A 12203-nucleotide genomic window follows, 5' to 3' on the forward strand; every position below is an offset into this window, starting at 1 on the left:
TTACTGTTGGGTTTGCTTTTTGCGGGTTTTTTTGGCGTGGCTCGGTACTTATTATTCCGTTAATTTGTTATATCTCATGTTTGCTGGTGTTTTTTTTGTATATGCGACATTTTGTGTTTCTTTGGTTCTTTTTGCGTGACTCTGCACTTTAAAAGATCCCGTCATTATGTTATTGTTCTATTATATGTCATTATGTTATTGTTGTATTATAAATTTGAAAATACTTTGAACGACCAACGACAACATTATTTACTCGCGTAGTGGTATTAACCATATGTGGATTCTTAACAATTCTGAAGAACTTCTGGACAATTTTAAGTATCGGTATATTTCTAAAATTAATTCAAACATAACTTTTGATTTGTTTAACCCTGTATACCACCATCCTCAATGAGTAATTGCAATTGTTTTGAATAAACATTGAACGACACAATTTCGTCCTATGTCGCATAGCGACGTTAACAATTTTTTAACATCAGACACGCGAAGCAATGAATGTTTTTTTTTACTTTGATAAATGCATTAGTATGGGTTTTTTTTGGTAAATGATTGTTTGTTTTGAGATAGTTACACATTGATGACTGCTGTACCCATATTTTGGCTATTTTATCTAATATGTCTGTTTTTTCACGCATCGTTGTAAATATAACGGAACTTGTTGCGACTGTAAAATACCACTGATAGGTTTAGCGCTATAAAACATTTGAAAATGCCTGTTGTCCATTCGTTTGATGTGTTTTGTCATTACTTTTGCTATTTGATTCGGTACATTCCGATTGAATTTTCCTCGGAGTTTGGTATTTTTGTAATTGAATTTTTCCGACCTAACATATAGCAAACTTCAAAACCAATAAATCTAAATAAGACCATTGTGCAAAAATAAAAATAAAATCAAGTGGTTAATTAAATAACGTCACTTAATTTAGACATTTCTTTGACATAAACATCTGTTGTTTTGTTACCGTCTAAAATAAGATAAAATAATTTTGTTTTAAAACAGTTTTATTTTTATTCAAGTAATCTTTCAAAACAACAGCAATTCAGAGAGCGTAATACCCTGTACAAACTGTTGTATGCACATATTCATACCTCGCGTATTTTTATAGACCACATGGTGACATCGAAGAGAGTATGTGTGTGAGAGTGTTGTTATATAACTCTCTCAATAGACCCAATATATAATTATATCCTAACACACATAAATTAGACCAAAACAAATTACAATTAAAATAAGTAAGCTTGCGAACAAAACATGCAGTATTTCCCAAAAGCGCATAATTTAAACAAAACAGACAAAAATCTTGCCACCAATATAGATCAATATAAATGTTTCGATTTCTAACGTTCTATGGCACACTGCTGTCTTCTTGTAAGGTAAATAATGTTGGTTGATGCTTCAGTTATGCATGCATAATTTTCAGTCAGAAAATATGCATGCGTATTCATGGAGAAACCAAGCATATAATTTTAATACTAGAAAGGTTCGATATGGTATGTCGAACAGTGTGAATGGAGAAATATAAGTACTGTAGGGGCAAAAAACGGGCCGGAAATGAACCACGAGTGGGTGTATGCTTCTGCGCGGTAATGCAATGTTTAAATTAGTATATCATACAGAGAGAGTGACATACACCTTACTACGGGCATCAGATGCATGTAACTGATTCAGGAACCGACCAAAATAGTATTCACTTATCCTGTACAGTACAGTACTTCGGTACTGGCATGAAAATACGGATTTTTTGTGTTATTAAAATTTGCTGTTACAAAATATTAGAAATTATTATAAATTAAGGAATGTATTTTCATCATGCAAAGCTCTGATTCCTTTCACCGATTTGGCTATACTTTTTGGACTTTTTGGATTATAGCTCTTCATCTTTTATATAAGCTTTGGATTTCAAATATCTTGGCCACGAGCATCACTGAAGAGACATGTATTGTCGAAATGCGCATATGGTGCAAGAAAATTGGTACCGTTAATTTTATTACAGCCAAATAGACAATCAAACTTTATTATGTAGAATTTAACATCCTGACTTTTTGTTTTAAGCAGTCCTACACAGAATATGCAGTACATATTTTCACAAATTAAAAGACTGATAAAAAGACCAACAGTGTGTATTTAGTATCAACATTGGAGATCAAAAGAAGTTTTGAATTACCATATTATATTTTGATATATATGTCTATATTAAACAGCAAACATATCTTTCGGTAGTTGAATCCAGCAAGGCGAGAAAGAAATCAGTGAAAAGTTCTGATGCATGAATATATATGCATTCAAATGAATCTTAAACAAATATTAGATTTATAATTCAATGTCTTTAAAATTGTCGTTATATTGAAAGTATCGTATTCTGAAAGTTACTGTACTAGTTTTCAGATATCAATGATAACTTTTTAAATGTGTGTAAGGAAGACGAAACAAAAACCTGAAAAATACCAAAACAAATAATGATAAAATGACAAGATAAACATCAGAAAACAATGAGCATTGTAATATTCAATCTAGAGACTTGTCTTTCTTTTGTCAGCTTGTATACCAATTACGCTACAGCGGTAGCAAACAGTTGAAAAGACATATTAATATTATGCTTGAATTAACTAATCCACATAATTCCTTTGTCACAGTGTTGTATATATTTAAATCAGTTAAATAAGAAATATTCGAAAATAAATTATGTATGAAATAACTTAGTTTTCCATTATACCCCAAATTTTCACAGTTCTTTGGTTTTGTTTTTAATTATTTAATCTAAACTCAAAGCGGACTTTTCAAATCTCACTTTGAATTCATTCAATTATTAATACAGGAATACAGTGTTCTTTTGTTGTCAATGTAAAGTGTAAGTCATAAACAATGATAAAGAAACTATACAATACCATACAAACAAAAAGCTGTCGTCAGTAAATTACAGAAATAATCTCGATCCGAAGTACGTGTGAAGATTTTGGCAATTTAATGAATATAACTACAAATTTCAACTATTAGCGTACCTGCATCCACCAGATATTTTGAAATGCATCAGCATTAATATCGTGTATAAAAGAGGGACGAAAGATACCAGAGAGGCAGTCGAACTCATGAATCGAAAATAAACTGACAACGCCATCACTACAAACTGCTCAGAGTCTGAATTGACCAGTTTTTGTGCTCGACCAGTAAAATCGAGCACACATTTTACTCGACTAGCCTCGACATTGTCTCGACTGGACTCAACTGTACTTAAGTGTACTCGACTAGGTCTTGACTTTACTTAATTAGTCTGAAATGGTCTTGACTAAGGCTCGACCTGTCTCGACTCAGTCTGAACCAATCTCGACCAGTCTGAACCAGTCTCGACCTGTCTCGACTAGTCTTGACCTTCAAATTTAGTTTTGACTGGTATAAAGAAGCCCATCTAATTAACTAAATTAAATATTGATCTTACAAAATTCAAGCTTATTAGGTAGTTTGATTACTGGCTGTGAAATAAAAAAAAAAAATTTACAATAGGTAAAAATAAAAATTATTATACAAATTCAGATAGGCATCTTTAATTTTTTTAATAACTTTTTCAAATTAACTTGGATTGTCATCAAACTATGCAGCTAACTTGGATATATATCAAGCTTACTGAATCCCATTTCATTTACTTTTTTGTTGTATTGCTGTAAAATTTAAGAATTAAAGTCATCTCAGTAAAAAAAAAGTTTGGATTTGCAATCTGGACAAAAATAGAGATAGTACACTTTAATTTTTTTAATAACTTTTTTAAATCAACTTGGATTGTCATCAAACTATGCAGCTATCTTAGATATATATCAAGCTTACTGAATCCCATTTCATTTACTTTTTTGTTGTATTGCTGTAAAATTTAAGAATTAAAGTCATCTCGGTAAACAAAGCTAGGATTTGCAATTCGGACAAAATAGAGCTAGTACACTTTAATTTTTTTAATAACTTTTTCAAATTAACTTGGATTGTCATCAAACTTTTTCAAATTAACTTGGATTGTCATCAAACTATGCAGCTAACTAGTTCATGTGTATCCATAACAAAATCAATCATATATTTCTAATACTTATTTTCTTTATTAACAGCTATATCGTATAGACACACGATAAAGATTTTTTTAAAGAAAAAACAAGTGTTGAAGCAGGTCATTACTCAATACAAGACTCTGTTGATAAGGGACTAAGTTTACAGATACCGATTAGAACATTCTTTTTTTTCGGGACAGTGCAGTAGCTGGTAGTTTTCATTGTCCTTATCCTTGTTTCTCGGGTGGGTGCCATCCTCATTTGAACTTCTTTTCTTTTTTTGATTTCTTTTCAACTGTTTTTTTCATTTAAAAAGGGTAATCGAGTGTCACTGTTGTCCATGGTGAATTCAATAGACGAATGTAGATGATTAGATCTTGAAATTGATATAAATCCTCCCCTGATCTCTTTAAAAATACTATTGAATCATCTAAATATCTTTTCCATAACCGAATGCCATAATCACTAACATTTTGGTCGTATTGAACAGACATTTGTCGATACATCCGTTACTCTAACTATCTCAAGCCTATTTTTTAATATAGACGGGGTGAACCTATCGAAAGGTATTGAACGCCACAGCTGCCTGATGATAACAATAACCATATCATTACGGGTAAAGATATATGAATCAAATGTTCTATAATATGACGACATTTGACTATAATACTCTGTCAATTTGCTATATCACTTAGAGAAATTAGTATACTTAGTACTATAAAGACACTTTGATACAACATGGAGCTACCTTTTCATACTATTCTGTCATTTTTCTTTGTTATGAAGATAATACTTTATAGTATGAAAATATTTTGATATAACATGGAGCTTCATTTTCATGCTGATTTGTCATTTAACTATACTATTTTGGATTTTGTTATGTCATAAAGATACATTTTATACTATAAAGATATCTTAATATAACATGAACCAACTTGTTCATACTATTTTGTCACCAACAATTATTATAACGATACATTTGTATACTATACATGCAATCATCTCGATACAACATGGAACAATTTTGTCATACTATTATGGCATACGACTATCTTATAAAGACATATTTTAATATCAAGCTAACATTTCTTATATCACGAGGTGTCATCTATATACCAGTATACCATTTCGTCATACCATGATACCATTTCACCATATCATAAAACTATTTCACAATATCCCATATCATTTCATCATACCATAACACCATTTCACCATGCATATCATAAGGCCATTTTATCATATCATAATACCATTTCATCATATCATAAGACCATTTCATTATACAATAAGAAAAATCTAAAAATAACGATGAAATTTCCTGCAAAATTCATCAGCAACTTGTAATGGGAAAAAATCAAATGAAGGAAATCTTTTTTTGCGGGCCTTATAAAATCGCTTTCAAGATGAATGAAATACTGACAAAAGGGGGTGCCGCTGATATTCTTGTGTAATATCCTTTTCGTATATGAATGAATGAATATTTTAATATTAAACTGTTAAAGTGCAACCTTAATTATAACAAACAACGACGTTCATATATATATAAATAATTTTCAGCCAGCCGAATAGTTTATGATGCACTGCATTGTGTATCTTGTCGACACCATGTCTTTTCAAGTCTGCATCGCTGAGGGTAAATGCAACATTAGAGTCAATAAATTCACTCATCTTGAAAGCGATTCCATATGGCCGCAACAAAATTTTCTTCACGGCCTTTTTTTCTCATTACAATCGATGTTGCGGATGAATTTCGCGGGGAATTTTCGCTACTACTTATAGATTGTTCTAATGGTATGATGAAATGGTCTTGTGATGTGGTGAAATGGTATTATGATATGATAAAATGGCCTTATGATATGCATGGTGAAATGGTATTATGGTATGATGAAATGGGATTATGATATGGTGAAATAGTCTTTTGAAATGGTGAAATGGTATTATGTTATGACGAAATGGTTTTATAGTGTAATAAAATACTGTAAACCAACTTATTTTCGCGAGCGATTTATTTTCGCGACTTTCGCGAGTAGAAAAATAACGCGAATATAAATTGTCGCGAATATGTAAAACTTGGATCTTTCCTTATCAAACTTCATAAAGTAAATCAGAAAATCGCGAAATTAAATAGCCGCGAAGTGGTCAAGAAAGGGTAAAACGCGAAATAAAGTATCCGCGAAAATAAGTTGGTTTACAGTAGTCTACCGGTATATAGATGACACCTCGTGATATAAGAACTGTACGCTTGATATGAACATTTATCTTGATACGATAGTTATATGACATAATAGTATGACAAAATTGTTCCACATGTTGTATCGGGATGATTGTATAGTATACAAATATATCGTTATAATATACTAGTTGCTTCATGTTATATTTATGTTATATTTTTATAGTGTAAAATGTATCTTTATGACATAGCAATATCACATAATAGTTTAGTTAAATTAAAGAATTGTATAAAAAGGTAGCTCTATGTTGTCTTTATAGTATATAAATTTATCTTAGTGATATAGCAAATTGACAGAGTATAAAAGTCAAATGTCGTTATAGTTTAGAACATTTCCTTCATGCTATATCTTTACCCGTAATTATATGATTATTGTTATCATACGGCAGCGGTTCCATAGAAAGGATATGGAATGGTATTTCAAAACAACGTTCCAATCAAGATTAAATCCCAAGAAATTTTAATTACGAACAATGTGAGAACGTCACAAGCCAACTTAAAGGCGTCACCCAACAACGTTCCGATTAAGATTAAATCCCAAGAACTTTTAATTCAGTTATATTGAAGAGTTCCAATGGTAGGAAAACTTGAACTATTAACTTGTTTACCTATTATACTATTTATTGTATGAAAACATATGTATATGCATTCTTGATAAAATATTGAGATAATTCGTTGTTGTCAAACGTGTTCGAAAATATTAAACATGTTAAACACTAGACGTACATTCGTGAAATTCAAAAAAAAAATCATTGCAGTTACTTTTTTGGATGATACCTCGGCCAATATAAATTAATTTACCCCAGAAAGTTTTGGTTTTAATAGAAGTTCATCTAGCTTAATCATTCGGCTGACATTTGTTTTTTACTTTGCGTACTTTTTGCGTTTCTCGAAAGCAAAACTTTTACAATGTCATCATGTCCATTTGCATAGGCAATATCTAGAGCGGTTTTCTGGTCTTTTTGATTTGATTTGTTGATTTTAACACCATTCTCGATTAAGATATTGACAATTTGAAAAAATCCTTCCTCACACGCTTTGTGTAACGGCATAAAATTTGAATTACATTTATTGATTTCAAAATTTCGCTTGAGTAAAAGGTCAACCACATCCTCATTACCTTCTCGACATGCAACATATAAAACGGATGCCCCCCATTTGTTTTTAATATTGATATCTGCCTTGTTATCAAGTAATATTTTGGCAATGTCTGCATGACCTAATTTGCAAGCAGTATATAATGAGGTTCGATTAGATTTGTCTACTTTGTTTATATTTGATCTGGGTAACAATAGATTAATTATATCTATGTGCCCTTTGCTGCAAGCAATATGGAGAGGCGATAAACCAAGTCGATCGCAAAAGTTGACATCGGGTTTGTGCTCAAGGATAGTTTGAACAACATTTGTATGTCCAATATCGCAAGCGACAAATAAAGGCGTCCAACCGTTATCATCGGTACAGTTTATCATCTCGCTATTTTTTGAAAGTAATAATTCCACTACTTTTTGATTACCAGTTTTTGAAGCCATGTACAGGGGTGATCTATCATGTAAATCACAAGATGATGGATCAGCTTGGTAGTCAAGGAGAATTTCTACCAGGTCTATATATCCTTCTTCACATGCAATAAACAATGGTGATCGTCCGTCGTGATCACAATGATTTACTTTCGCATCTGAATTTATCAAATATTCAACAACTTCTTTTTTACAACGTTGTGTGGCAACATAAAGAGGAGACGCGCCTGTATGATCGGAATTCGAAAATGTTGCATTTGCCCTAACTAATAATTCAACGACTTGTTTATGACCTGCTTCACAAGCTACGTACAACGGAGAACGTCCGTTGTTGTCACATTTATCTATGTCTGATTTGTTAATCAGAAGTTCAATTATCTTGGCATGCCCTTCTCTAGAAGCAGCATAAAGTGGAGATTTTCCGTAATCATCACATAAAGTAATATCGGCTTTGTTCTCTAACAAAACTTCAACAACTTCTTGCCGCCCACATGAAGCGGCCATATATAATGGTGACCGTTTTTTAATGTCTGTATCATTTATCTCACATCCCATTTGTAATAGCATACTAACAATGTCTTTATAACCTTTACGGGCAGATTGCATAAGAGGACTGAGATTGTCAACACAGCCGGATTTATTTTGGAATGTACTCGAATCTCTCATTTCATTTCTAGTTTGCGTTGATGCATTGATTTTCGGGAGAATCTCTTTCATCTTTAACTCCCATTCTTTAAAGTATTTGATCATTTTTTCCCTGTAATCAGGATTATCTAGCTGTTTATTCTGAAATGTACTGCATGTATTTCCATTTTGTAGGTCTTTTATCAATCTGTTAAAATATTTTTTTTCCTTCTCGATAGGAATAAGATCTACATCCCAAGTAACTGACTTTAATTTATATCTTTGAGCAATGAATTCGCATGATCCATACGAAATAAAGAAATCAAAGTATCTAGATCCGCATACTTTAGCGGCCATGGCATAGATTGTATTATGGATTAAGCTGTATCGGTCATTCTCGTAAAGTATATATGTTTGTCTTAGCACATTGAGTTTTTCAATTATACGAGAACATGCTTTCACTTTGTTAGAATCAAAATTGAATTCTTTACGCAAATCGTTAATTTTTTCTTCTGCATTTCCTTCAATAATTTGACGTAATTGGTCTTCTGTGAATCCATTTTTGAAAACTACACACAACGTAATCAGAAAAAGTTTCTGTTTATCAGTTTGTTGCATAATTTCAAATTCATTTCTAATGTGTTCAAGCGGGTTTTTGAAAAACAACTTGAATTGTGATTTTGACATGCCAACAGTTAGACGACTTAATAAAGGAAATTGTAAATCTGCACAATTTTTGCATGTAGACATATCTCCTATTCCAGAATATTTTCGTATAATATTCATTCTTTCTTCATTAGTAAATTCCCAATTTGATAGGAAAATAATGTTTTCTTTGAGAACTTTATTGTCCTTAAATTTAGTGTTATAAAATATTTCTTTTTCGCATGATATCAAAACTTTCAACATACTTTTAATTTGCTGACCTGAATCATTGCCAGGACAATTTGACCCTTCATCGACCAACCTTTTTATAGTCTGCAAGTTTTTAACCCATGCTTCAACAGATTCCAAGTTAATATGATCCCTCCCTCCGATATTGTCCACTACAAAAATTTGTCTCCATCCTGGCTGATAAAATTTTGTTATGATATTCGGATTTCCTACATCTGGTATGATATCATATCCATAACTGCTTGACAGTGTCAGTGCAACATGTCTTATTATAGATGTTTTGCCATGCCCTGTGCTACCAACGACACAGATAATGTTTGAGTTACTTAATTCTTTTGCTATATTAGTTGACATTGCTGTTTCGACGAATTTTTTGTCATCCTTAACCCATTCATCAATATGCTTTTTGTGTGTATCTAAAAGAAAAGAAAGACATGTTATTTTATAAAATATAAAAAATAAAAATAAACCAATCAAACTAAATGTCAAGAATTCATTGACCATCACTGCGATAGAAACACTTTGCGAAAGGATTGTCTCCGGATTTTGTTGTCATTATTGTTTTGTGTGAAACATTGTGAAGTAAAATCACAAAAAACTCCGAAAAAAGATCCCTAGTCAAATGGCAAAATAAAATGATAAAAAAACATTGAAAGAATAGACAACAACTGTCATCCTTGAATGCATAATTATATATATAATTTGCTAGAGAAAACGGTCTTTCTTCGGGCACCAGGATTGAACATACTTGAAATAAAAAATGGACAGTTGTGACAATAAATATTATTGAATTTGAAACATGTACTGTCTGCATACCCTAATAACGAAACATAATGCACATTGAGGTGTTGGCTATTGTTTCGTTCTTAAAGATTTACATATATTTTTTTGGAGAAAAATAAACAATTTTACAGCCAATACGCATATCAACGCGCAAAACTTATTTTATTTCAACAAAGAAGTTTCAATCTGGTTTTTTTTTACTACGACAGTCCATCTTTCTGCACAAGTTTATCTGACTTTTAACATGTAAACGGAATGAATGAGTCGAGGTTTTTTCTTTTTACAGAACATTCCGTTAACATCGATCTAGTCATAATAAAATAAAAAACGAAAAATGATCATCTTAAAAGTTTCACATGTGTTTACTACTTTACTTCTTTAAATATGTAAAACACATAAATGACACGTTCACATATATTATGTATAAAATAAAATTTTATGCTAGGGTCATATCAAATTTATCACACAGACAATACATACATATCATTTGTAAATGTTCGTGTATGAATTATTTTCAAAATTGTGATAACCAGGTGGCAGATATTCGACATGTTCATTTCTGATTGGTTTCACTTTGCAGATGGTCTATTGAATTTGAATGTTTTCCTGATGTGAGGCTATTGCATACTCATGTTTAGTATAGCAAAAAGTACTTATTTATGTACAGTAAAACTACTTTCAAGTTGTGGAAGACATCCAAAATACAGATCTGTTGAAGATAAAATACACACGGCAACGCAATGCGAATAGTAGCTGCCTGGTCATTACTGAATGGGAACTGTTATTTGAAAAAAAATGAGTTGTGTTGTATCATTCCATTGACCCCACGTAATTTTATCGTTAACGATGTACAGAAAAATAATATACAACCTCAACAAGATATATCAGTTTTAGCTTCTGTGGGACATATATTGTCATCGTTGTAAGGTACTGTTACAACTTAACATAGAAAAAAAATCATGCTATGATTTCATTAATAAATGTGTATGAAAACTGAATTGCAGTTATGCAGTGTCGAAACGAAGTTATATTTGAAAAACAAATAATCAAAGGATTTACGACTGTACACGAAATAAAACGTGTACATAAGAATTGTAACTTTTTAATATTTACCTGTTGTAAGCATACTTTCGACACATAAAGAGTAAAAATCAAAACATTTTTTTAGTTTCTTGTGCGTGTTTCTGGTCCCATTTCACATTTACTTAAAATATGTGTTTGTGTAAATTTAATTCGACATTGTATAAGTATTTTAGTAAAAAAAAATGATACTCATTACGTTTACAGATGCATACCTTTAAGATATTGCGGAATTTTATCGTTCTCTTTTTCTTCCAGATCATCAATATCATCCACTTCTGTATTGGCGATACATCCTAATGTATGATTAAAAAATGTATTTTAAAAAATAGACAAAACACATAAGTTAAGTTGAAAAAAAGATGACAAAGGTGACTGTAAATGAACTTAAAACCAAATATGTGCATAACATATCTGAATCTTGTTTCATGCAATGAGTGATTATGTTTAATTTACAATATCAGATAAAGAAAAATGACATGCGTACAAAAATTCCCTTGTGTTTTGTTTTTGGTTGGCTTAAAACACTGTGACCACTGGTGTGCATGCACATTGTATGGACTTTTCGGCATTCAGCACGACCTCCGTGAATATTTAGATACAGCTTTTTTTGTCCAGTGTGATATTGATCAAAATAAGACGTACCAGATTAGTATCTAATAAGAAAATATTCCAATGGACTACAACAGTTTGAAGAAATCAGATAAATTAGACACTGTGGTGTATTTAATTTAACAACGCCAACAGTTATCTCTATATATCAGGTTTGATCATGTAAACGTTTATAAATTTACAGCTCTGAAGTGATAGTTAACTTGTTTCCTTTGAAATAATGCAAAACCTCCTTATATTGACATCATTAAAATGCGAGAACTCCGATTTGTCAACTGGTTAATTTTTCAAGAGGCACGTAATAAATTATCCACTTTTTTTTAATTTAAAGGTAACACGACGTCAATAACGTGGGTCTCCTTCGAAGAAAGAGATGAATATTCTTGAGATTTAAAAAAAACAACAAAAAAAACGATAACTGATGTTAAAAA

The 12203-nt window shown here is 31.4% G+C and overlaps 1 protein-coding gene across 1 annotated transcript in view; it reads right to left on the minus strand.

Moving 5' to 3' along the window:
- Positions 1-12203, minus strand: part of LOC134697930 (uncharacterized) — an 84565-nt gene that overhangs the window by 48811 nt on the left and 23551 nt on the right. The window contains exons 3-4 of the mRNA XM_063560215.1: positions 11376-11456; positions 7796-9713 (exon numbers count right to left, since the gene is read on the minus strand). Of these exons, the coding sequence (XP_063416285.1) occupies positions 7796-9713; positions 11376-11456 (1999 nt within the window). The remainder of the gene's footprint in view (positions 1-7795; positions 9714-11375; positions 11457-12203) is intronic.

Source organism: Mytilus trossulus, chromosome 14 (genome assembly GCF_036588685.1).
Source record: "Mytilus trossulus isolate FHL-02 chromosome 14, PNRI_Mtr1.1.1.hap1, whole genome shotgun sequence".
Lineage (NCBI taxonomy): Eukaryota > Metazoa > Mollusca > Bivalvia > Mytilida > Mytilidae > Mytilus > Mytilus trossulus.